A 27,733-nucleotide genomic window follows, 5' to 3' on the forward strand; every position below is an offset into this window, starting at 1 on the left:
AGACCACCACGCTTGTCTCGTCTGTGTTTCGTTGCTGTTACCTCACTCCTCTTTCCCACTGAGAGGCACCAGGCTCTCAGAACGGCCTCACGTGCAGCTCTCATTAGCCCTACTAGCCCGAATGCTCACCCTGGACCTTCTGGGGTATGGACATCTTTTGGCAACGCTGCATACCTTTTCTTTTGGAACACAATTACATAACCACATTTAATCTTTTTGAAATCTATTTGCAATGTTCCTTTACTGGAATTCTATTTTAGGAAAATCTCTGTACCAATCCATTTGGGACCATACGCCCCCAAATGGGATTGAGACAGAAAATGGACAACACACCTGATACAATGGAAAGTAATTCCATGCTTCGCTTAGAAAAAGGGGGTCTGCAACTAGCAGCTCCCCAGATGCTGTGAACTACAACTCCCATGATCCCACACCACTGAATAGGATGACTAGTGCTGATGGGAACGCGGGGAGCCATAGGTTGCAGTTCTCTAGCCTAGAAAATACCTTGCTATCTGCCTTTGCTATTTTTTCAACACTCTTTCTGTACATTGGAACATGGTGGCGTTTACTGAAACATGGCTCTAACCCAGGATACAGGGGCGTTTCTTTATTTTTTATTTTTTATTAAGGTTTACAGTTTCTTACAAACTTTTACCACTTGACAAAACTTAGCAATATGCATTCTAACTTCATTTAAGCAATCTCTACAAAACACTTTCTAAAAATGTGGTTAACGCGTAAAACATCTGGGCATCTCCCCTCCTCTTTATTTTTTAGCATACGGTCTTGGAATATTGAAACATATAAACTGAAAATATAACAATAACTCCCCCACCCCCTCGAAAAATATCTGCCATGTCCTGCTCTTTCTTGAGACGTATTCTAATCTTAATTACTATTCTATAGAGGCCTCCCGCCTCCTCTACAGGTGGGTTTCATGGGGTGCGCACATTGGAACACCCTTCCCATTGGTCAATGAGTTTAGGGTGCTTAGCACCCTAAAACATAATCCATGTTTCTTATTAGAAAGAATCAAATTAGAGAGGTCGGATAAAGCAATAGCGTTGTTATGGACACACTTCACTCACAACTGTACACACCTACTCAAATGTCGCTAAGTGTTTTACACACACCCAATAGTTGTGATGTAACACCTAGAACAGCAAGTGGAGAGTAGACTTTCTGCTAACCTAAAACTAGGGCAATGGGTGCGGGATCAAGTGACCCCCACCTGCCGGTGCGGGACCCCCCTCCCCCTTTACGTCCCTTTTGGCGGCACTCTTCTCTGTGTGCCGCTGACTCCTCCATCCTTCAGCGATGCTGGTTCCCTTCACTTCCGTGCACGGGAACCGGCGCTGCAGAGTCCTTCTTTAAAACGTTTTTTTTTAGTTTATCTTTGATTGAGCGGGGACATCCCCGCAACCCCGATGCCATTGTAACGAGCAAGACTGCGGGGGACCGTCCGCTCCCCCTGTTCGCTACAATGGTATCGAGTGGTAGATGTGTTCAGAATTTTCGGTTGTACGTTATTTTTGTGCAGCCGGAATTCGAACAAATCTACCATTCGTTTTTTTCCCTTCGGTTTCATATACGGATTCCGTCGGGGGATTTACGCTGAGTAGGATCAGCTTGTGGACAAAGAGTAGGATAGTGTGTGAAAAAAGGCCGATCATACATGATCGCAAGGAAACCACATAAGTGGCAGGTATGTAACTTGTGTCAGCTTAGAATGGTTCTATGTCATTTCATCCATGGGTGAAATTTCGATGGTGCCCCCCCCCCCCCCCGAGTATTTTTTACCAAAAAAACTCATCAAAATTGTTTAAGTTTTATTTTTGAAGGGATCCACCCAAAGCCCGCCACCTCCTTTTCGAGCCCTCCTTTATATTTGAATGAGTTTTTTTCGGTAAAATGTACTCAGAAAAAAACCCATCGAAATTTCACCCATTGATGAAAGAACGCTATACCCTTAGAATGTACCCATATTATTTTACCCATAGGCCAGTGTTGTAATCATGGGGTTCCTACTGTTAAGTCTGGCACCATCACTGGACTGCAGGCATCAAGGATAAGAGAAGGTCTGAGGGGCCCATAATGACTGCCCCACTGAACAGAAGAGCAGAGCGAACACTGCGCTGCACAGCCCCCACCCCTGGACTGTAGCCTCTGCGGTGCCTGCAGGGGTGAATGCCGGGGCACGTGTGTGCCTGAGGGGCACAGAGTCTGTTTACATGCAAGAAGATGCCAGACTTGGAAGATGAGCGACTGCTCAAGAATGCCTGGGACTCTTCCAAGCCCGGAAGGTTCGAGAATGCGCCAGAAAAGTGGGTGAGTTTGACAGTCAATGGCATGGCCGTGGATCTGGAATGCAGCGTGGCACGTGCAGCGTGGCACGTGACAGGGGACATTATTATTGACTGCTTAGAAAGAAGCCTCTCCGACATGTCGTCAGTAATGATGACTATTTAGCAAATAGACTTCCATGGTCTCGCCGCTGAGTGGAAGAGGAGGGAAAGGCTGTCCCACTTGCCTAACCTTTTCAGGGGCTTCAGGAGAAAATGAGTGCTCCAGCTCCAGACTGTGATGGTGTTCACCATTGTAATGTATGGGGGGGGGGGCGGCGGCGATATGGGAGATATCCCCCGTACTCCCGGGAGTTAAGGCTGGAAACAATTGCTGAAAAATCACTTGACGGGAAGATCAAACCAAGACGGAAGGAGCTTATTGTTCTCTCTTTAATGATCCCACGGAACATCAGCAGTAACTGCGGAGTTAGGACAGAACTCCACCCTGAATTCTCCTCCCCTCAGGGCAACTTCTCCCATGGTCCAAACCTCAAATCCTCAGACATGCCAGGAGTCGTTCGTCAGCTGCGTGGCACTCACAGCCTCATCTTTAGCGTATCTCCTGTAGATGGTGGGGAACGACGACCTCCAACCATACTGCAAGTGTAGAAGATGCTGTCGCGTTCCACCATGAACAACCGGAGCTTCTCTTCCACTTGCAGGGAGATCCAATTGGGGTTACCTGCCCCAGTTGCCACAGCAAAGCCTATGAGGGACGTATTACTTCCCCTGCCTAGAGTCCAGATGTCTAACATCTGCCTCCTCTGTACTCCTCCCCTGACCCTGAGCCTCCGCAACACCACGCAACGTGGTCGTTCCTCCTCTGACCGTAGGTTACACCCTATGCTCCGGGACGTGGCCAAAGCTTGCCCGATCATTCCTTCCTTCCCTTGTTATCCAACTCCTCACTAACAATATATGCTCTCCCTTGCTTCACAATCTTCTCCAGATGCTTCTCTCCTACAACCTCATGATATCGCCCTCCTGCCACCTCCTGTTGCCTTCCTCCTACCACCTCATATCTCCCTCCTGCCACCTCCTGTTGCCTTCCTCCTACCACCTCATGATATCTCCCTCCTGCCACCTCCTGCTGTCTTCCTCCTACCACCTCATGATATCTCCCTCTGGCCACCTCCTGTTGCCTTCCTTCTACCACCTCATGATATCTCCCTCCTGCCACCTCCTGTTGCCTTCCCCCTACCACCTCATCATGTTTCCTTCCTTTCGCCTCATGTTGCCTTCCTCCTACCACCTCATGATATCTCCCTCCTGCCACCTCCTGCGGCCTTCCTCCTACCACCTCATATCTCCCTTCTGCTGTCTTTCTCCTGTTATCATATGATATCTCCCTCCTGCCACCTCCTGTTGCCTTCCCCCTACCACCTCATCATATTTCCTTCATGTTGCCTTATGTTGCCTTCCTCCTGCCATTTCATGATATATCCCTCCTTCCACATCCTGTTGCTTTCCTCCTACCACCTCATGATATCTTTCTCCTGTCATATCCTGCAGTCATCCTCCTACCACCTCATGATATCTCCCTCCTGCTGTCTCCTGCTGCCTTGCTCCTGCCATCTCATGATATATCCCTCCTTCCACATCCTGTTGCTTTCCTCCTACCACCTCATGATATCTCTCTCCTGTCATATCCTGCAGTCATCCTCCTACCACCTCATGATATCTCCCTCCTGCTGTCTCCTGTTGCCTTGCTCCCATCACCTCATGAAATCTCCCACCTGCCACCTCCTGCTGTTTTCATCCTACCACCTTATGATATCACCCTTCAGCCACCTCCTGTTGCCTTCCTCCTACAACCTCATGATATACCCCCCAGCCACCTCCTGTAGCCTTCCTCCTACCACCACATAATATCTTCCTCCTGCTACTTCCTGTTGTCATCCTCCTATCACCTCATGATATCTCCATCTAGTCACCTCCTGCTGTCTTCCTCCTACCACATTGATATCTCCTCCAGCCACCTCCTATTGCCTTCCTCCTAGCACCTCATGATATCTCCCTCTTGCAACCTCCTGCAATGTTCCTCCTACAACCTTATATTTCCAACATGCCACCTCCTGTTGCATTCCTTCTTCCACCTCATGATATATCCCTCCTGCCACCGCATGCTGTCTTCTTCATACCACAACATGACATCTCCCTCATGCCGCCTCCTGTTGCCTTCCGCCTACTACCTCATGATATCTCTCTCCTGCCACCTCATGTTGCCTTCCACCTACCACCTCATGATATCTCCCTCTTGCCACCTCTTGCAATGTTCCTCCTACAACCTTATGATATTTCCCTCCAGCCACCTCCTGTTGCATTCCTTCTTCTACCTCATGATATCTCCCTCCTGCCACCTCCTGTTGCCTTCCTCCTACCACCTCATGATATCTCCCTCCTGCCGCTTCCTATTGTCTTCCTCCTACAACCTCATATCTCCCTCCTGCAACCTCGTGTTGCCTTCCTCCTACCACCTCATGATATCTCCCTCCTGCCGCCTCCTGTTGCCTTCCGCCTACTACCTCATGATATCTCTCTCCTGCCACCTCATGTTGCCTTCCACCTACCACCTCATGATATCTCCCTCTTGCCACCTCTTGCAATGTTCCTCCTACAACCTTATGATATTTCCCTCCAGCCACCTCCTGTTGCATTCCTTCTTCTACCTCATGATATCTCCCTCCTGCCACCTCCTGTTGTCTTCCTCCTACCACCTCATGACATCTCCCTCCTGCTGCCTCCTGTTGCCTTCCACCTACTACCTGATGATATCTCCCTCCTGCCACCTCCTTTTGCCTTCCTCCTACCACCTCATGATATCTCCCTCCTGCCGCTTCCTATTGTCTTCCTCCTACAACCTCATATCTCCCTCCTGCAACCTCGTGTTGCCTTCCTCCTACCACCTCATGATATCTCCATCTTGCCACCTCCTGCGATGTTCCTCCTACAACCTTATGATATTTCCCTCCAGCCACCTCCTTTGCATTCCTTCTACCACCTCATGATATCTCCCTCCTGCCACCTCATGCTGTCTTCTTCCTACCACATCATGATATCTCCCTCCTGCCACCTCCTGTTGTCTTCCCCTACAACCTCGTATCTCCCTCCTGCAATCTTCTGCTGCCTTCCTCCTACCACATTGATATCTATATGATATGATATGATATGGTATTTGTAACGCGCCTATACACAAGTGTTTCAAGGCGCGACGAGGCAGGGAGGGAGGGAAACAAGGGGAAGACGGACAAGCGATCCTACTAGGCCAGGTGTCATTCAGATCGCGCAAGTGCAGAGGTAAGGGGAAAAAGGAGAAAGTGCAGGGGGAGGAGGTGGGGGGAAAAGTGCGTGGCGTAAGTGGCGTAATGAAATAATAATGATAAATAATAAATAAAAAGGGCCAGCTGGTGGCAAGTGCGAGGTAAGTGCAGGGGGCAGGGGGGCAGTGCAAGTGGAGAGTGGCTGGTCTCCCTCCAGCCACCTCCTGTTGCCTTCCTCCTACCACCTCATGATATCTCCCTCTTGCCACCTCCTGCGATGTTCCTCCTACAACCTTATGATATTTCCCCTCAAGCCACCTCCTGTTGCATTCCTTCTATCACCTTATGATATCTCCCTCCTGCCACCTCATGCTGTCTTCTTCCTACCACATCATGATATCTCCCTGCTGCCACCTCCTGTTGTCTTCCTCCTACAACCTCATATCTCCCTCCTGCAACTTCCTGTTGCCTTCCTCCTACCACCTCATATCTCCCACCTGTCACCTCCTGCTGTCTTCCTCCTACCACATTGATATCGCCCTCCAGCCACCTCCTGTTACCTTCCTCCTACCAACTCATGATATCTCCCCCTGCTGCCTCCTGTTGTCTTCATCCTACAACCTCATATCTCCCTCTTGCAACCCTGTGTTGCTTTCCTCCTACCACCTCATATCTCCCCTGCCACCACCTGTTGTCTTCCTCGTACCACCTCATATCTCTCTCCTGCCACCTCCTGCTGCCTTCCTCCTACCACCTCATGATATCCCTTGCCTGCCATCTCCAGCTGTCTTCCTCTTACCGCCTTATGATATCTCCTTCTAGCCACCTCCTGTTGCCTTCCTTCTACCACCTAGTGATATCGCCCTCCTGCCACCTCCTGCTGTCTTCCTCCTACAACCTTATGATATCTCCCTCCAGCCATCTCTTGTTGCCTTTCTTCCACCTCATGATATCTCCCTTCTGCCACCTATACCTGTCTTCCACCTACCACCTTATGATATCTCCCTCCAGCCACCTCCTGTTGCCTTCATTCTGCCACCACATTATATCTCCCTCCTGCCACCTCCTGCTGTCTTCCTCCTACCACCTTATGATATCTCCTACAGTCACCTTCTGTTGCCTTCCTTCTACTGTCTCCTGATATCTCCCTCCTGCCACCTCCTGCTGTCTTCTTCCTATCACCTTATGATATCGCCCTCCTGCCACCTCCTGTTGCCTTTCTCATGCCACTTCAGGATATCTCCCTCATGCCATCTCATATTGCCTTCCTCCTATCACCTCATGATATGTCTCTCCTGGCACCTCCTGCTGTCTTCCTCCTAGCACCTTATGGTATCTCCCTACAGCCACCTCTTGTTGCCTGTCTACCACCTCATGATATCTCCCTCCTGCCACCTCCTGTTGCCTTCCTCCTACTACCTCATGATATCTCACTGCTGCCACCTACTGCTGTCTTCTGCCAACCACCTTATGATATCTCCCTCCAGCCATCTCCTGTTGCCTTTCTCCTACCACTTCATGATATCTCCCCCTGCCACCTCCTGCTGTCTTCCTCCTACCGCCTTATATCTCCCTCCAGCCACCTCCAGTTGCCTCCTCCTACCGCCACACGGTATCTCCCTTCTGCCACCTCGTGTTATCTTCCTCCCACAGCCTCATGATATTTCCCTCCTGCCACCTCCTGTTGCCTTCCTCCTACCACCTCATGATATCACCCTCATGTCTCCTCCTGTTGCTTTCTTCCTACCACCTTTTGATATCTCCCTCCTGCCACCTTCAGATGTCTTCCTTCTGGCACATTTGTTGTCTCCATCTCAGCTACCTTTTGATGTTTTCCTCATACCAGCCCCATTGTTGCCTCCCTATTACCTTCTGATATGTCCCACCTGCAGCCTCCTGATGTATGTTTTATAATCCGGTGGGTCCACAGCTTCTCCTGATCCCTCCTCCCCCGCCAGCCGGTCTGGGAATCAGAGCCTGCAGTAATGGGTCTGTGTGGAGGCAACGGTGCAATAGAGTTCTGTGGGTTGGCCTTCTCTCTTCTGTTGTAGTGGATGCTTGATGTGGTAATTCAAGAGGTGGCTGGACCACGTCTTGAAGAAAATTCCCATAAAATGCAGTTTTTCGGCAGGAATTTTCACAGATGGCAGTGGAGCCACATCAACCGGGGGACCCGTAGTACCCGTTTTTAGGGTTTAAAGGTTATATTGGAGGTTTCCCATGAGCATGGGGCATTTCTTCGAGACTGAAATGGCAAGTGGGTGCAGTGTTCCATGGGTGGGCACAGCTCTTCTGACTAGACCCCTTAATGTTCAGTAGTTTTTCCCCTGCCAGGTGAATGTCCCTTGCCACGTGTTGGGGACTAAGTGAGGGTGACGAGGAGGTTCTTCCCATACCATCCCCGGGGAATCATCCAATAGTTCGGAGTGGGATCCAGCTCCATTGGTCAGCCCACTAGCAGCCTCCAGAATAAGGCATGCAACATCGTCACAGCCCCAAAATGTACGCCAGGCATAGTACTGAGGGCTGAATATGGGTTGGCAAAAATAGGTCAAGGGCGATCCTTCACTGGGTAAGAATTAAGAATATGGTCCAACCCAAGGGGGCTAAATCTTGGTCTTGGGGCCTCCAGGTCAAATCCCATTAGCTCTGGGGATAGGGCAACATGAGAAGCTCCTATGGGGAAGATGTGGAGTCCCGGTAGCTGGATGAGGGTGTGCACATCAAAGAAGAGAGGGCCTTTGAATGTTATCTGTGAACTGTGAGTAGCCAAAGAACAGGCTGCGGGCCCAGAGGGGCTCTGGGAGGAGAAAGAGACACTACTGGCCTACATTGGTGGGTCCAGTCTGGACATGTTTACTTTACGGTGGCATGATGTGTCTTACTGGGCATCAAGGGTGACGACGTGTCCCCAAGTGGTACTGGCCCACATTGTTGGGTGCGGTCTGGGCATTTCTTTGTTGTGGTATGGCATTTTATACTGGACATCAAAAGCGATCTCAGCATGCTTGTCTCTACGTGATACTGACCCACTTAGGCATATATCAGATAACATTGAATCCATTACTGTGAATCCCATACCTTCGATTTTGTTTTCATTTTATCCCATTTCACTGCAATTATATGCAAGGGTAGCTCCCCAGCAGCTCCGGCCACATCACCCCCACATCAATTATTAACCTAACCCCACCCCCATATATATTTTCACTGAAATGCAATGAAAACAATCCAATGTTTAGGGATTTGCAGTGTTTGGATTCAATGTTTTGTACCAATACGCCCACTTAGTGGGTCCAGTGTGGACACATCTTCACTGTGCCATGGCATTTTTTGACTGTGCATCAAGGATGAAGACACCATAATGAGTGCTCCTATGTGGTACTGGCCCACATTGGTGGGTCAACTCGGCATATTTCTTTATTGTGGCATGGCATTTTTTTCTAGTAAAGCCAACAGGGGCGAGTTCTTATATGGTAATACTGGCATATATTGGTGCAGCCTTCATGGACATTTTTAGAAACAAAGTTAAAAAAAAATTCTCTAATACACATTTCACAGACTCCATTTACACTTTAACACATATTTCTGGGACTAAAATTGACAACTAATTTGATTTTCCGATACAAGAACCAATACTTCCAACATAAGACCTACAACCATCATAGATCCAACATATACATGTGATATCTGAGCAGAAGCTCTGGTTTATTACAAAGACCTTTCTAACCTTGTTGGTACTTCTTCCTATATTTGATTTGCATGTTGTTTGCAGGGTCGTTATAGGTGCATAGAAAGTCGACACAGTGTGTTTCGACCGTCTCTTGAACCTTAACTGAGGTTCCAATCAGTCACGGCCTTCATCAGGACGTAACCCATTTTCAAATACAACCAAATGTATTCTGTGTCTTAAGTAGTAGCCAGACCATATGTGGGGATCCCAGTGGCCACTTGATTGGATTCGGTATGAAGGAGTCATTTGACCCAACCTGCTCTAAATGGAGTCTGTAAAATGTGTATATGAGGATGTTTTTTTTTACTTCATGAGATTGTTTGGATAATTAATCCTAAGCATCTTCAGTTGAAATAGATTGAAACAGTTTTCGAGTTGCATAATGGCCTTTATTATGTTGCTCTGTATGTGCTATTAATAGCCGGGAAGATCAGGGCCTACCAGGACATGTGTAGACACAGCCAGCAAGGACGTGTCTTTTATACGAACATGTATTGGGGGCAAAAGCATCATGAGAAGGAGCTGGAAATGATTTTGACTTGCAGATTTGCACGTGTTACCCTACAAACCCCATTCCAAACTGTGGGCTTTTACCCAAAGAAAAGGCATGTTTTAACCCAACATTTGTTTAATGTTGTCGGGGGTAGAACCCTTGCTTGGTTCGGTCTCTCTCACTACACTCGCCCATATGCAGGAAAATATTTACGCCCCTTCAATAAAATGAAATAACCAGCTGCCAATGATGAGAATGTCCTGTTTTATGGCTTAAGTTCTGTTTGATGATTGGATCGGTTCAGTTTAAACATATTTCTTGTGTGATATATATGCGTGCGTCTTCGTATGCACACACTTGCGTGTCTGGGAGTCTGTTTACATGCCAGCAGATGCCAGACTTGAGATGAGCGAATGTTCCAGAAGGTTTGGGAAGGCCCCAAGACCGGAAGGGCAGGGAATGCTGTCAGAAGTGGGCGAGTAGCGCTGATGGCTCTATAAACACACACGATTGTCTGTAGATAAAGAGCATTTGGCCCCTGGCTTCTGTGGAGCTTCTGGTTCTGCTCAGAGCGCTGAGCGTTGCCTTTCTGGGGAGCCAATCACGCGGGGACCCCACTGGGATGAGAGTCACGCGAGTTCTTCGTTTCTATAGAAACGTGGACAAATATTGGCAGCCATGTTCCTAGCGTCCTCTGTGCTTCTGAAAGGCGGGCCTCCTGCACTCTCATTAGAACCCCAGATCCTTCAAGTATTCATCGCCAGGCCTCATTTCTTTTCAATGGGTGAGTAGTAGCACTTACAAGCTTGACTCCTATAATTCCATTAGAAAAGTACCCGTCTCTCCACTTCCGGTGCCTGTGCCTTCAATGGGACCAGCACTTCACAGCAGGACCTCAAGAGTCCTATTAGAACAATACCAGCCTCTCCCCATCAGGACTCCTGTGCCTACAGTGGGGGAGTTCCAGCACTTTACAGCAGGACATCTAGAGTTCTATTAGAGCAGTACCAGCCTCTCACCACTAGGACTCCTGTGCCTTCAATGGTAGAGTACAAGTACTCACAGCAGGATGCCTTCAGTTCAATGAGAACAGTACCACCCTCTCCCGACCAGGACTCCTGTGCCTTCAATGGGAGAGTTCCAGCACTTTACAGCAGGACTTCTAGAGTTCTATTAGAACAGTACCATCCTCCCCCCACCAAGAGTCCTGTTACAGCAGGACATCTAGAGTTCTATTAGAACAGTACCAGCCTCTCCCCAACAGGACTCCTGTACCTTCAATGGGAGAGTTCCAGCACTTTACAGCAGGACATCTAGAGTTCTATTAGAACAGTAGCAGCCTCTCACCACTGGAACACCTGTGCCTTCAATGGGAGAGTACCAGTACTCACATCAGGATGCCTAGAGTTCTATTAGAACTGTACCATCCTCCCCCACCAGGACTCCTGTACCTTCAATGGGAGAGTTCCAGCACTTTACAGCAGGACATCTAGAGTTCTATTAGAGCAGTACCAGCCTCTCACCACTAGCACTCCTGTGCCTTCAATGGGAGAGTACAAGTACTCACAGCAGGATGCCTTGAGTTCAATGAGAACAGTACGACCCTCTCCCGACCAGGATTCCTGTGCCTTCAATGGGAGAGTTCCAGCACTTTACAGCAGGACTTCTAGAGTTCTATTAGAACAGTACCACCCTCCCCCGACCAAGAGTCCTGTTACAGCAGGACATCTAGAGTTATATTAGAACAGTACCACCCTCTCACCACCAGGACTCCTGTACCTTCAATGGGAGAGTTCCAGCACTTTACAGCAGGACATCTAGAGTTCTATTTGAACAGTACCAGCCTCTCACCATCAGGACTCCTGTGCCTTCAATGGAAGAGTTCCAGCACTTTACAGCAGGACATCTAGAGTTCTATTAGAGCAGTACCAACCTCTCACCACTAGGACACCTGTGCCTTCAATGGGAGAGTGCCAGTACTCACAGCCGAATGCCTAGAGTTCTATTAGAACAGTACCATCCTCCCCCCTCCAAGAGTCCTATTACAGCAGGACATCTAGAGTTCTATTAGAAAAGTACCTGCCTCTCCCCAACAGGACTCCTGTACCTTCAATGGGAGGGTTCCAGCACTTTACAGCAGGACATCTAGAGTTATATTAGAACAGTACCAGCCTCTCACCACCAGGACTCCTGTACCTTCAGTGGGAGAGTTCCAGCACTTTACAGCAGGACATCTAGAGTTCTATTAGAACAGTACCCGCCTCTCCCCAACAGGACTCCTGTACCTTCAATGGGAGAGTTCCAGCACTTCACAGCAGGACATCTAGAGTTATATTAGAATCGTACCAGCCTCTCACCACCAGGACTCCTGTACCTTCAATTGGAGAGTTCCAGCACTTTACAGCAGGACATCTAGAGTTCTATTAGAGCAGTACCAGCCTCTCACCATCAGGACTCTTGTACCTTCAGTGGGAGAGTTCCAGCACTTTACAGTAGGACATCTAGAGTTATATTAGAACAGTACCAGCCTCTCACCACCAGGACTCCTGTACCTTCAATGGGAGAGTTCCAGCACTTTACAGTACGACATCTAGGTTCTATTAGAGCAGTACTAGCCTCTTTCCATCAGAACTCCTGTGCCTTCAACTGGACAATACCAGCACTTAACAGAAGGACTTCTAAAGTTCTATTAGAACAGTACCTGCCTTACCCTATCAGGACTCCTGTGTCTTCAATGGGAGAGTACCGGTAGTCACAGCAGGATGCCTAGAGTTCTATTAGAACTGTACCATCCTCCCCCCACCAAGAGTCCTGTAACAGCAGGACATCTAGAGTTCTATTAGAACAGTACCAGCCTCTCACCACCAGGACTCCTGTATCTTCAATGGGAGGGATCCAGCACTTTACAGCAGGACATCTAGAATTCTATTAGAACAGTAGCAGCCTCTCACCAATGGAACACCTGTGCCTTCAATGGGAGAGTACCAGTACTCACATCAGGATGCCTAGAGTTCTATTAGAACAGTACCATCCTCCCCCACCAGGACTCCTGTACCTTCAATGGGAGAGTTCCAGGACTTTACAGCAGGACATCTAGAATTATATTAGAACAGTAGCAGCCACTCACCACTGGAACACCTGTGCCTTCAATGGGAGAGTACCAGTACTCACATCAGAATGCCTAGAGTTATATTAGAACAGTACCATCCTCCACCCACCAAGAGTCCTGTTACACAGGACATCTAGAGTTATATTAGAGCAGTACCCGCCTCTTTCCATCAGAACTCCTGTGCCTTCAACTGGACAATACCAGCACTTAACAGCAGGACTTCTAAAGTTCTTTTAGAACAGTACCTTCCTTACCCTATCAGGACTCCTGTGTCTTCAATGGGAGAGTACCGGTACTCACAGCAGGATGCCTAGAGTTCTATTAGAACGGTACCATCCTCCCCCCACCAAGAGTCCTGTAACAGCAGGACATCTAGAGTTCTATTAGAACAGTACCAGCCTCTCCCCAACAGGACTCCTGTACCTTCAATAAGAGAGTTCCATCACTTTACAGCGGGACATCTAGAGTTATATTAGAACAGTGCCAGCCTCTCACCATCAGGACTCCTGTACCTTCAGTGAGAGAGTTCCAGCACTTTACAGCAGGACATCTAGAGTTCTATTAGAAAAGTACCTGCCTCTCCCCATCAGGACTCCTGTACCTTCAATGGGAGAGTTCCAGCACTTTACAGCAGGAGATCTAGAGTTCTATTAGAACTGTACCATCCTCCCCCACCAGGAATCCTGTACCTTCAATGGGAGAGTTGCAGCACTTTACAGCTGGACATCTAGAGTTCTATTAGAGCAGTACCAGCCTCTCACCACTAGCACTCCTGTGCCTTCAATGGGAGAGTACAAGTACTCACAGCAGGATGCCTTGAGTTCAATGAGAACAGTACCACCCTCTCCCGACCAGGACTCCTGTGCCTTCAATGGGAGAGTTCCAGCACTTTACAGCAGGACTTCTAGAGTTCTATTAGAACAGTACCATCCTCCCCCCACCAAGAGTCCTGTTACAGCAGGACATCTAGAGTTATATTAGGACAGTACCACCCTCTCACCACCAGGACTCATGTACCTTCAATGGGAGAGTTCCAGCACTTTACAGCAGGACATCTAGAGTTCTATTTGAACAGTACCAGCCTCTCACCATCAGGACTCCTGTGCCTTCAATGGAAGAGTTCCAGCACTTTACAGCAGGACATCTAGAGTTCTATTAGAGCAGTACCAGCCTCTCACCACTAGGACACCTGTGCCTTCAATGGGAGAGTGCCAGAACTCACAGCAGAATGCCTAGTGTTCTATTAGAACAGTACCATCCTCCCCCTCCAAGAGTCCTATTACAGCAGGACATCTAGAGTTCTATTAGAAAAGTACCTGCCTCTCTCCAACAGGACTCCTGTACCTTCAATGGGAGAGTTCCAGCACTTTACAGCAGGAGATCTAGAGTTATATTAGAACAGTACCAGCCTCTCACCACCAGGACTCCTGTACCTTCAGTGGGAGAGTTCCAGCACTTTAAAGCAGGACATCTAGAGTTCTATTAGAACAGTACCCGCCTCTCCCCAACAGGACTCCTGTACCTTCAATGGGAGAGTTCCAGCACTTCACAGCAGGACATCTAGAGTTATATTAGAATCGTACCAGCCTCTCACCACCAGGACTTCTGTACCTTCAATGGGAGAGTTCCAGCACTTTACAGCAGGACATCTAGAGTTCTATTAGAACAGTACCAGCCTCTCACCACCAGGACTCCTGTACCTTCAATGGGAAAGTTCCAGCACTTTACAGTACGACATCTAGGTTCTACTAGAGCAGTACCAGCCTCTTTCCATCAGAACTCCTGTGCCTTCAACTGGACAATACCAGCACTTAACAGAAGGACTTCTAAAGTTCTATTAGAACAGTACCTGCCTTACCCTATCAGGACTCCTGTGTCTTCAATGGGAGAGTACCGGTACTCACAGCAGGATGCCTAGAGTTCTATTAGAACTGTACCATCCTCCCCCCACCAAGAGTCCTGTAACAGCAGGACATCTAGAGTTCTATTAGAACAGTACCAGCCTCTCACCACCAGGACTCCTGTATCTTCAATGGGAGGGATCCAGCACTTTACAGCAGGACATCTAGAATTCTATTAGAACAGTAGCAGCCTCTCACCACTGGAACACCTGTGCCTTCAATGGGAGAGTACCAGTACTCACATCAGGATGCCTAGAGTTCTATTAGAACAGTACCATCCTCCCCCACCAGGACTCCTGTACCTTCAATGGGAGAGTTCCAGCACTTTGCAGCAGGACATCTAGAATTCTATTAGAACAGTAGCAGCCTCTCACCACTGGAACACCTGTGCCTTCAATGGGAGAGGACCAGTACTCACATCAGAATGTCTAGAGTTCTAGTAGAACAGTACCATCCTCCACCCACCAAGAGTCCTGTTACACAGGACATCTAGAGTTCTATTAGAACAGTACCTGCCTTCCCCCAACAGGACTCCTGTACCTTCAATGGGAGCGTTCAAGCACTTTACAGCAGGACATCTAGAGCTATATTAGAACAGTACCAGTCTCTCACCACCAGGACTCCTGTACCTTCAATGGGAGAGTTCCAGCACTTTGCAGCAGGACATCTAGAGTTCTATTAGAGCAGTACCAGCCTCTCACCATCAGGACTCCTGTACCTTCAGTGGGAGAGTTCCATCACTTTACAGCAGGACATCTAGAGTTCTATTAGAACAGAACCAGCCTCTCACCACCAGGACTCCTGTACCTTCAATGGGAGAGTTCCAGCACTTTACAACAGGACATCTAGAGTTATATTAGAGCAGTACCCGCCTCTTTCCATCAGAACTCCTGTGCCTTCAACTGGACAATACCAGCACTTAACAGCAGGACTTCTAAAGTTCTATTAGAACAGTACCTTCCTTACCCTATCAGGACTCCTGTGTCTTCAATGGGAGAGTACCGGTACTCACAGCAGGATGCCTAGAGTTCTATTAGAACGGTACCATCCTCCCCCCACCAAGAGTCCTGTAACAGCAGGACATCTAGAGTTCTATTAGAACAGTACCACCCTCTCCCCAACAGGACTCCTGTACCTTCAATAAGAGAGTTCCAGCACTTTACAGCAGGACATCTAGAGTTCTATTAGAGCAGTACCAGCCTCTCACCATCAGGACTCCTGTACCTTCAGTGAGAGAGTTCCAGCACTTTACAGCAGGACATCTAGAGTTCTATTAGAAAAGTACCTGCCTCTCCCCATCAGGACTCCTGTACCTTCAATGGGAGAGTTCCAGCACTTTACAGCAGGACATCTAGAGTTCTATTAGAACAGTACCAGCCTCTCACCACCAGGACCCCTGGTACCTTCAATGGGAGAGTTCCAGCACTTTACAGCAGGACATCTAGAGTTCTATTAGAGCAGTACCAGCCTCTCACCATCAGGACTCCTGCACCTTCAGTGGGAGAAGGCCATCACTTCACAGCAGTACTCATGCAGTTATTTTAGAACAGTAAAAGACTCATACCACCAGGACTTCTGTATCTTCAATGTTGAGAGTACCAGCACTTTACAGCAGGGCTTTGAGAGTTCGAATAGACCTGTACCAGCCTCTTTCCATCAGAACTCCTGTGCCTTCAACTGGAGAATACCAGCACTTAACAGCAGGACGTCTAAAGTTCTATTAGAACAGTACCTGCCTTACCCTATCAGGACTCCTGTGTCTTCAATGGGAGAGTACCAGCACTTCACTGCAGGCCATCTTAGAGTTATATTAGAACAGTGCAAGCCTTTCACCACTAGGACTCCTGTGCCTTCAATGGGATGGTACCAGTACTCACAGCAGGACGCCCTAAATTCTAGTAGAAGAGTACCAGCCTCTCCCCACCAGGACTCCTGTGACTGCAATGGCAGAGTACAAGCACTTCACAGTAGGACCTCTTAGAATTCTATTGGAACAGTACCAGTCTCTACCCATCTCGATTTCATTGCTTTCAGTGGGATTAGTAGCTGTACCACTCTGTAGGCTTTTTAGACACCTATCAGAATAGTACAATCCACTCCCTGACAGGACTACTGTGCTTTCAGTAGGAGACCTTGGGTACCTCCTGCTAGGACTCCGAGTGCGCTATTGGGACTGTACTAGCTTCTACCTATCAGGCTCAATGTGCTTTCTGCATAAAGAATTCTCATAAATGTGTTAATTCCTTTCACCTTAGAGACCCCCTAGCAACTTTGCTGGATTTTGATGACGTGGTTTTTTTACCTGGAAAGAGTGTGGGCCTTTTTTCCCACTCTTGCAAGTATTTTGATGTGTGTTTTACTCTTGTGTTCTTTGATTATGGAATTTTAGACAACTCCATAGGCATCATCTTTTCATGTGTGTTACACAGCACCTTCAGTGCAGTGACACAGGGTAGTCTTTTAGACTTCCCAAAGGTTTAAATACCTTCTCTGGAATAAACTACTGTTTACTATAGAATGTAAGGTTAAATTGACTTTACTAGTCTTTTTAAATTCCTAGACCCAGCACACACTATCTTCCTATAGAGTGCTGGAGGGGTTACCTAGTGTCCCCTATGTCTAGAAACTCATGTAGTAGTCAAATGCTACCCTTTCCTATCGAAATGGCTGGTGGCAGTGGTTGTACAACCAACTACCATGATTTTTCCCGACCGCGAACAGTGGTAGCTAAAAATCGCGGGAGCCATGTTTTTCAAGATGGCGCCTCAAGCCCCTTTGTTTAAACGGGTCCCGGTCTTCTTTTTTTACCATTTCTTTTTGGAAAGGTCCTTCTAGTGTTTGTCTCTGCACGCCAAACTAGGTTCAGTCCCTTTGTTGCTATGCCTTCGGCGGGCTTCAGGACTGAAGACCGCCTCTGGTGTCTGAGTGTCTGGGGTTGACAGGAAGTGAGGGAGGTGCCCGAAACACATTGTGCTTAGTCCCCTAGGAGACCCAAATGCATTCTGGCGTGATTGGCTGGCTGACTGTCCGGCAAGGACATCCACCCTCTTGGTGAGTGGCAGCTAGGCTGGTATGAAAGGGAGAAAACTGTTTAAAAGGCGAGTCTCTTGGACTGGAAAGCAGAGTCGACCACTGGAACGAAAGAACCAAAGACAAGCTGGAAGAGGACGGCTGCTGCAACTCCTGGACCGTTGGTTTGCCCGGTGAAGCCCTGCTGCAGGTCTGAATCGCCAAGTTCATCTTGACAGAGAATCCCCTTCAAGGACGACTTCTTCCTTTGAGTTGGTGGGACTAATCAACTCTTAAGCCACCTGGATACCATTCTCGGAGCTGGTTAGGATTAACCAGGGAGAAGGACACCAGCTTGTGAGCTTGACGACAGCTACTCGAACTGAAGATCTTCCATTTTGCCAGCTTGTTTGACCGGTCCTCGTGCAGTGCCGGAATCCCCCGGCGTCCTCCCTTTTATTCCCACAACTGAGGCTCAGGAACAGTGAGATCTGCAGGAACTGCCAGGAACCAACGTCTTCAGCTGCATCTTTTCCTTCATACAAAGGTAGTGTGCCAACTCGATTGAGAGAGCTTACCTCTCGGGATGAAAGTTTGTGAAACTTTCCCAACTTACAGGCCAAATTAGCTTGTGACCCAACATATGATTCTTTTTCATACAAACTACTTCTGAGAACTTTGACAAAGACTTTACGTTTACTACAAGAACTGCTCTTTCTTATCCAAGACACTAGTCCATTGACTTTGGCCTAGGCCTATTGAACTGAATCGAGTCCTCTAGTGAACTAAAACTATTTGCCCTGCCTAAGAAAGTATTTGTGATCTATTCTATTACCTTGTGCCTTTTTACTCCCATTCAAAGTAACTGAAATGCCATTTTGCTCCTATTTCAGGGGAGCCTAATTTACTCAGAAACTTGTTGGTTTCGTGTTGAAGTATATTTGTGTATAATATTAAGTTACCTCCTAGTGAATGTTTTCTAAATGACTGTGTAATAAATTAATAAGTGTTTTACCAAGAAACCTTGAGTGTGTCTACTTGAACCATTGTGACTGTAAGACCTCTGTGTAACATCCTTGTACTGCTCACATTCCCTCTTGAGATAAGCCTGGCTGCTCAGCTTGCTACCACAAACTGTGTAGTACAGACTTATACCAAAGGTTGGTTTTGCTTACACCTGTAGTCCTAATTGTATGTGGTGGTCCCAGAGGGTACTGCATAAAATTCTGCCTAACACTTTCAATGGGAGAGTGCTAGCACTTCACAGCTGGACTCCTAGAGTTCTATTAGAACAGTGCCATCCTCTCCCCATCAGAACTCCTGTGCCTTCAATTGGAGAGTACCAATACTTCACAGCATGCCATTGTAGAGTTATATGAGAACCATACCAGCCTCTGCCCACCAGAACTCCTGTGCCTACAGTGGGAGAGTATCAGCACTTCACAGCAGGACACCTAGAGTTCTATCAGAACAGTACCAGCCTCTCCCAACCAGGACTCCTGTGACTGCAATGGGAGAGTACCAGTACTTCACAGCAGGACGCCTAGAGTTCTATCAGAACAGTACCAGCCTCTCCCAACCAGGACTCCTGTGGCTGCAATGGGAGAGTACCAGTACTTCACAGCAGGATGCCTAGAACGGTACCGGCCTCTCCCGATCAAGACTCTTGTGTTTTGAATGGGGGTGTAATGTTTGTTTGTTTGTTTATTTGGTATAGCGCAAAACCAAACCTGAGGTTAGCTGGGCGCAAACATTACAAGGATACTTGAGAACTTGGTTACAGAGTGATACAGGAATACAGTAAAGTTGAGAAACATATTTACATAATGTGGGTAAGGAGAAAAACAATATAGGCATAGTGACAAAAGCAAAGTGGCATACGGGTAACCATCAGTTGGCATTGTCCCGAGGTAACCTTAGTTATTATACTGTGAGTAAGAAGAAAAACAATTTTGGTATGGAGACAAGAGCAGAGGGACGTATGTTCAACCATTAGTTGGCATAGTCGGCATAGTCAAGTGGGGCCCAGTGACATTCCTGGATGCTAGCAGCAGATGACAAGGTATGTTTAGTAGGGACGGGATAATCCAAGGGGAAATGGTCAAGCTAGGTGTCATTAGGGTCAAGCTAGGTGTCATTAGATCGTATCCAGTTAAGGACCTTACGCCTGAAGCTGGGGTAGGGTTGGTCGGTTCTGAGATTTAAAGGGAGTCTGTTCCAGGTTTGGGCTGCTATGACCGGAAAGCTGGAGCCGCCGGCTGTGCTTTTTTTGTATCTGGGCACCACTAAGGTGTATGCGTTGGACATTCTTGTGGGACGGTTAGAGGTTCTCTTGTTGATTCTATCTGTCAGGTAAGGAGGAGCTATATTGTTAAGACATTTAGAGGTAATAGAGAGGGGTTTTTAGGGCAATCCTGTCCTTCATTTTTAGCCAGTGGATATTTCTTCTGGAGGCGGATATATGATTTCTGGTCGGGATGTTTAAGGCTGCTCTGAGAGCGTTATTTTGGAGAGTTTGTAATTTATCGAGAATGTATTTGTTAGATCCCGCATATAGAGCATTGCAATAATCCAATCTGGATATGATCAGTGCATTCGCTAGAGTGATGCAGCTAGTCTCGGATAGGAATGGTCTGCAAGCTCGGATCAATTTGCAAGTATAAGCTGTGGAGGAAGCTAGGGTATTGATTTGCTTCTTGAAGGTGAGTGCTGAGTCAAGATAAACCCCAAGGGTTTTAACTGCACGCATCACTTTGATGACATTGTTGTCAATGTTGAATGTGGTATAGTTGGGGTCAAGTTTTTTAATTGCCGTCTCTGTGCCAAGGATCAGTAGCTCCGTTTTGTCGTCATTCAGGCAGAGGCCGTGAGATGCCCTCCATGCCTGAATGAGGAGATATATCTTGTTTACCAAAGCCGAGTCTTCCACGAAGTTGCCCGAGAGGGGGATGAGGATCTGAGTGTCATCTGCGTAGTTAGTGTAGATGACACCCAGTCTATCCAACTTGTCAAATAAGGGCTTGGTAAAGATGTTGTACATCGTGGGAGATACACAGGATTCTTGGGGGACGCCGCAGGAAACTTGTATGAGATTAGCGGCTGCTAGGGGGGAGAAAACTCTCATTGTACGGTTTGCGAGGAAGGATTGCACCCATGCTATGGCATCACTTGAGAAATGGGCAGCTGACCTGAGATGATTGCATAAGACTCCATGATCTACCAAGTCAAAAGCCGCCGAAAGGTCAAGAAGGAGTAGCATAGCTGATTTACCATTGTCCTTCAACTCGTCAATTTGGGTCTTGAGGTCAATCAAGGCTGTTTCGGTGCCATGAAGGGGGCGGAAGCCAGATTGACGTGAGCCTAATAGGTTGTTGATTTCTAGATAATCCTGAATTTGCAAGTAGGTTACTCTGTCAATGATTTTGAGTAGAAAAGGGACGGTAGTGATGGGTCTATAGTTTGTCAGTATAGAGGGGTCAAGTGTTTGTTTTTTGAGCAGGGGAAGTACCCAAGATTGTTTTAGGTTGTTGGGTACTAGGTTTGACCTGAACGTCAAACCTAGTACCCAACAAGTACTGGCGTTGATGAGCTTGGAGATAAAGGGAGCTAGATCTCAAGCTGCATCTTTGATAATTTGGGGTGGGCAGTTGTCTCCTTTACATTTAGAGGGTTTTAGCGAGAGTATAATTTTTTCTGTCTCTAGTATAGTTATGTGTTTGAAGCTGAAGGGCTGGGGTTATTTTTAGGCGGGTTTAGTGGCGGCTGTGATTGGAATGGGGGCTCAGCTGGCAAGAGCAGGGAGGCTTTCTTGTTGGCAATTTTAATTTGGAGAGCGCTCATTTTACCTGCAAGGGCATTTGGTATATTAGTACACCAAGGCTTATCTTTGGGAGTATTGTCAATCTGAGGTATAGGTGATACCATTTCACGAAGGATGGAGAATAGTTCCTTAGTGTCTGATGTGGCCTTGGATATTCTATCATTATAGGTCTTCTTTTTAGTACTAATTTCCTTTTTGTACAGTTTAGAGTGATTGGCTAACTTAATTTTATTCTCCTCGGTGGGCGAATGGCGCCAGATTGATTGTAGCTTTCTTTTTTGAATTCTTAATTCTTTCAATTGTGGTGTGAACCAGTTATTCAGATGAGATAGTTGTCTGCCTGGGTTTTGAACGGGGCGATAGTGTCCAGTGCTTTAATCATAGTGCTATTGTAGACTTCCACAAGTAAGGTGGGGTCTGTGTTGTTATCTAGATTGTCAAGAGTGGGGAGAAGGTGTGGTAAGAGATGTTCTGCTGTAATGTCTTTTTTACTCCTAGTAGAGAGTGGCGGGGCCATAAGTATGGGTTTAGGGCGGATAAGATCAAATGAGGCAGAGAATGAGATGAAGTGGTGGTCCATCCATGATTGCGGTGTTTTGTTGGTGATACTGATGTTGCAATTCAGGTCAGCAATCCAATCTATGGTCCTTCCTTTAGAGTGTGTGGGCGTAGCGACTTTTTTGTTTCAGGCCATGATCATTCAGTAATGAGGCTACGGAGAGGGCATGTTTATCGTTACAGTCATTAAAGCCAAGGTTAAAGTCTCCCAGTAGGAGGGTTTGTGCGTGGTCTTTGGTATTGTTAGACAGGATGCTAGTTAAGTCATCCTCAAAGGAGCCTAGTGGTCCAGGTGGTCTATAGATCGCGTGGACAGTAAGAGTCCGGTTGTATGAGAGGTGGAGTTTGGCTGTCAGGAGTTCACAAGACAGATATAGCAGGGTAGTGGCTAGCCTGATCGGTAAGTTGGATTTGTGGGTGATGGCTAGGCCACCTCCTCTAGAGTTGGGTCTGTCAGCTCTTAATAGTTGGTAACCCTCTGGTACCGCTAGCATGATCGCGGGGCCTGCAGCCTTGTGGAGCCAGGTTCTCGTTTATGAAGGTGTCTGAGATCTCTGTGGCAAGAGCTACCATAGATCTGGCATTAATGAGGGACCCCATTAGTGATAGGGTGCTGGTAGGTATGGTAGTGGTGAGTTGTTTATTTTTTGTTAGGGTAGCTCTTTGTGGAGTTGTCTGGTTGGGTAGAGTTGGGGTATTGTGAGCGTTTGTTGGCTAAGTCGATGTAGCCTCTGAAGGTTTGGTGGGATGATGGGTCATGGAGATGGGACAGTCTTGCCCTCAGTCTCATATTTCTATCCTTGGAGGGGGGGGGGGCATGAGGCAATAGATGCAAATGCCATGGTGGTAAGGAGGCTTAATACAAAGTGTGGGCCTGGGGGAGCAGATAATGAGCAGGTTCAGGTTTAGGCTATGGTCTAATCTGGTGCTACCTTAAAGGCGTACAGCTGTATGTTGGATGTGGTCTACAGGAATGGGCGGGTACATAATAGTGCAATGTTTAAGTTGTTGGGCAAGTCTAAACAAATACAGATGTGCTGAGGCTTACTTAGGTAAGGGCAGCATCGACTGTTACAGTGCCTAGATTCGAGTATCAGCGTGTGCACAAGTGGGCTAGAAGGTGGCTAGGTAGTGGCTAGTCACAGGTGGGTTGCAGTTAGAAGGCACAGTGTCTAAATTTGAGTTTCAGCATTTAGAAGGCACAGTGCCTAAATTCGAGTTTCAGCAGTTAGAAGGCACAGTGTCTAAATTCGAGTTTCAGCAGTTAGAAGGCACAGTGTCTAGATTCGAGTTTCAGCAGTTAGAAGGCACAGTGTCTAAATTCGAATAGCACTTAGAAGGCACAGTGTCTAAATTCGAATAGCAGCAGTTAGAAGGCACAGGGCCTCATTACGACCCAGGCGTTAAGGGTTAACGCCGTCGTTAACCCTTAACGCCTATTCTGATTTTAACGGCTGCTCTTAGCAGCCGTTAGAATCCATGGCGCTAACCTGCCATGATGCTAATTACGCCACCGTAATTTACGGTGGCGTAATTAGCGCCTTCCCCACTCCCATTATGCCCTATGGGGCAAAAATGGGAATGGGGAAGGGAAAATGGGAAATGGGGATTTACCGCCCCACTCACCTTGGAATGGGGCGGTAAATCCGCCATCCACCATGGTGTAAACGTAGTTTACACCATGGTGGTAAAGTTGGCGCAATTAGCGCCTGGGTCGTAATGACCCCCACAGTGTCTAAATTCGAGTTTCAGCAGTTAGAAGGCACAGTGTCTAAATTCGAATAGCAGCAGTTAGAAGGCACAGTGTCTAAATTTGAGTTTCAGCAGTTAGAAGGCACAGTGTCTAGATTCGAGTTTCAGCAGTTAGAAGGCACAGTGTCTAGATTCGAGTTTCAGCAGTTAGAAGGCACAGTGTCTAAATTCGAGTTTCAGCAGTTAGAAGGCACAGTGTCTAAATTCGAGTTTCAGCAGTTAGAAGGCACAGTGTCTAGATTCGAGTTTCAGCAGTTAGAAGGCACAGTGTCTAGATTTGAGTGTGTGTCTAAATTTGAGTTTCAGCAGTTAGAAGGCACAGTGTCTAGATTCGAGTTTCAGCAGTTAGAAGGCACAGTGTCTAGATTCGAGTTTCAGCAGTTAGAAGGCACAGTGTCTAGATTCGAGTTTCAGCAGTTAGAAGGCACAGTGTCTAAATTCGAGTTTCAGCAGTTAGAAGGCACAGTGTCTAAATTCGAGTTTCAGCAGTTAGAAGGCACAGTGTCTAGATTCGAGTTTCAGCAGTTAGAAGGCACAGTGTCTAGATTTGAGTGTGTGTCTAGATTTGAGTTTCAGCAGTTAGAAGGCACAGTGTCTAAATTCGAGTTTCAGCAGTTAGAAGGCACAGTGTCTAGATTTGAGTACCAGCGCTTGCACCGTTAGCGAGAAAGGGAAAACAGTTTCTAAAATCAGCGTCAGCGTGTGCGCAGGCAAGGCAAGGTAGTGGCTAGTCACAGGTGGGTTGCAGTTAGAGAGGCGCAGTGTCTAGATGCAAATATCGACGTATGAGCAGGCAGGCTAACTGTTCCTATTGTGGTCATAGTACAGAGAGGGTGATGGGGGGGCTCCCTAGTTCGTCATATGGGCGAGCGGTCACTGAAGTAAAGCACATCAGTTTACGTTAAGGGATGTCCAGTGCGTATTAGGGGCTTGTTGTAGGGTTCTGGGCTCCGGCGACGGACAACTCAGGACAGGCTCAAGACAGGCATCGGCCTTTCGAGGGTGGGCCTTCCAGGGATGTGGGCCAGCTCTCGCCTCCCGGCAGCGGGTAGGCCAATAAGAGCAGAGATGTAATGTAATATAATGTAAGTGGTCTTGTATAGCTCGTGTCTGCCACTATTGGTGGGCTCTGTATTAGAAACGGGGGATGGGATTAATTAATAGGACAGTGGGAAAAGCAGATGTGAAACCTGCCGTGTTAGTGCATGCCGGTCTGAAGTACCCGGTTTCTATGGGTTTGGGAGTATGTTTTTCATAGGGAAAAGCTTACTACAGAGCTTTGGGCCTGGTTAGCTGCTGATGTGGGAAAGTGTGAGTACTAGTTAGTGGGATTCCTAGAGTTCTATTAGAACAGCATCAGTCCCCCCCACCCCCATCACTCTTCCTGTGCTTTCAATGCAAGAGTACCAGTACTACTGGGTAGAACTCCATGTGTCCTGTTAGAACAGTAGCAGCCTCTTCCCATCTTGACCCCTGTATATGGGAGAGTACCAGTACTACTGGATAGAACTCCCAGTTCTTATTAGAACAGTAGCAGCCTCTCCGAGTCTTGACTCCTGTATATGGGAGAGTACCAGTACTACTGGATAGAACTCCCAGTTCTTATTAGAACAGTAGCAGCCTCTCCGAGTCTTGACTCCTGTATATGGGAGAGTACCAGTACTACTGGGTAGAACTTCTCGGGTCCTATTAGAACAGCAACAGCCTCTCCTAGTCTTGACTCCTGTATATGGGAGAGTACCAGTACTACTGGGTAGAACTCCACGTGTCCTATTAGAACAGTAGCAGCCTCTTCCCATCTTGACTCCTGTATATGGGAGAGTACCAGTACTACTGGATAGAACTCCCAGTTCTTATTAGAACAGTAGCAGCCTCTCCGAGTCTTGACTCCTGTATATGGGAGAGTACCAGTACTACTGGGTAGAACTTCTCGGGTCCTATTAGAACAGTAGCAGCCTCTCCCCATCTGGACTCCTGTATATGGGAGAGTACCAGTACTACTGGATAGAACTCCCAGGTCCTATGAGAACAGCATCCGCCTCCCCTCATCTTAACTCCTATATATGGGAGAGTACCAGTACTACTGGATAGAACTCCCATGTCCTATTAGAACAGCAGCAGCCTCTCCCCATCTGGACTCCTGTATATGGGAGAGTACCAGTACTACTGGATAGAACTCCCAGGTCCTATCAGAACAGCATCCGCCTCCCCTCATCTTAACTCCTATATATGGGAGAGTACCAGTACTACTGGATAGAACTCCCAGGTCCTATTAGAACAGTAGCAGCCTCTACCCATCTGGACTCCTGTATATGGGAGAGTACCAGTACTACTGGATAGAACTCCCAGGTCCTATTAGAACAGTAGCAGCCTCTCGCCATCTGGACTCCTGTATATGGGAGAGTACCAGTACTACTCGATAGAACTCCCAGTTCCTATTAGAACAGTAGCAGCCTCTCCCCATCTGCACTCCTGTATATGGGAGAGTAGCAGTACTACTGGATAGAACTCCCAGGTCCTATTAGAACAGCAGCAGCCTCTCGTCATCTTGACTCCTGTATATGGGAGAGTACCAGTACTACTGGATAGAACTCCCAGTACCTATTAGAACAGCAGCAGCCTCTCCTCATCTTGACTCCTGTATATAGTAGAGTACCAGCTCTACTTGTTAGAACTCCTAGAGTTCTGCTAGAACGGCATCACCCCCCCCACCCATCAGGACTCCTGTGGCGTCCAGCACCGTTCCAAGGGAGGGGTGCTTAATGCCATTAGCACCCGTCCCATGGACTGGGACGGGGCTAATTAAAAGCATTTTCGTTCCGTGAACGGGTCGTCTCGTGGCATCCCATTCATGGAACCAAAAGACTGTTTAAAGATGGCTGCCATGGAAAGCGATGGCAGGGCTCCGTACAGAGCCCCTCTTCCCTTTCCATGTCGGTCTCACGCATGAGGAAAGGAAGAAGGAAGCTGCGGCGGCTGCGAGTGCCGCTGCTGCTGCAATAAGATAAGTGGGGAGCGGAGATGATTTAAAAAGCCGCCCCGGGGTGGGAGGAAGATGGCGGGTGGGGGAGGTAGCCATCAGGTGCCTTGGAACGCCGTTTAACATGGGGAGATTCAGTCCACGTTTCAAGCCTCCTGATTAGCCGGCTCTCGCGGCATGGGTGCTAATACTTTTTAATGCTTGAATGGGAGAGTAACAGTGCCCCTCAATAGGACCCGTACACCTTTATTGCTACAGTACAGTAGCAGCATTGGCCCATCAGTACTGTTGGTGGGGTAGTAGCAGCCCTTCAGGAAAGGATGCATGAGCAGGCCATCAGTGAGTAGCTCATCTCTTCTTTTGGATTTCAATATCGACTCCCATAAGTCTGTCTTCTTATTTGCATGATTGGTGTGTTGTGTGTGACATCTCTCATGCTGGAGATGACACATTCTTCCTCTGAGGACCTCATGGGAGTTGACCCTTCTCTATATATAAACGGTGGCCCTGCTGGTGCCCAGCTGTGTTCTGCTGCCACCCATTGGTTCTTAGCCCAGCTCTGTGGGGAGTTTCTTACCTCAATGGTGTTGGGCTCCACAAAGCCCGGTATCCTCTCATCCTTGCAGACCACCCCGGCATCTTCCTCGTGCGTGCAGTCACTGTTGCCCCAACCGCGGGTCTTGCAGTCTGTAATGCTCTTCTCGCCACCACCGCATATAACATTGTCCAACCAGATCCTCCCTAAGGACAAGACAAAAAGGAGACTGAGAAAA

At 47.7% G+C, this 27,733-nt stretch overlaps 1 protein-coding gene across 5 annotated transcripts in view; it reads right to left on the reverse strand.

Moving 5' to 3' along the window:
- The window catches only part of LOXL3 (lysyl oxidase like 3), a 476,927-nt gene that overhangs the window by 303,014 nt on the left and 146,180 nt on the right, over nt 1-27,733 (reverse strand). For all 5 annotated transcript variants that reach the window (XM_069632513.1, XM_069632512.1, XM_069632511.1 and 2 more), the window contains exon 3: nt 27,538-27,701. In XM_069632513.1, coding sequence (XP_069488614.1) covers nt 27,538-27,701 — 164 coding nt within the window. The remainder of the gene's footprint in view (nt 1-27,537; nt 27,702-27,733) is intronic.

This window comes from Ambystoma mexicanum, chromosome 6q (genome assembly GCF_040938575.1).
Source record: "Ambystoma mexicanum isolate Mex_15411 chromosome 6q, UKY_AmexF1_1, whole genome shotgun sequence".
Taxonomy (NCBI): domain Eukaryota; kingdom Metazoa; phylum Chordata; class Amphibia; order Caudata; family Ambystomatidae; genus Ambystoma; species Ambystoma mexicanum.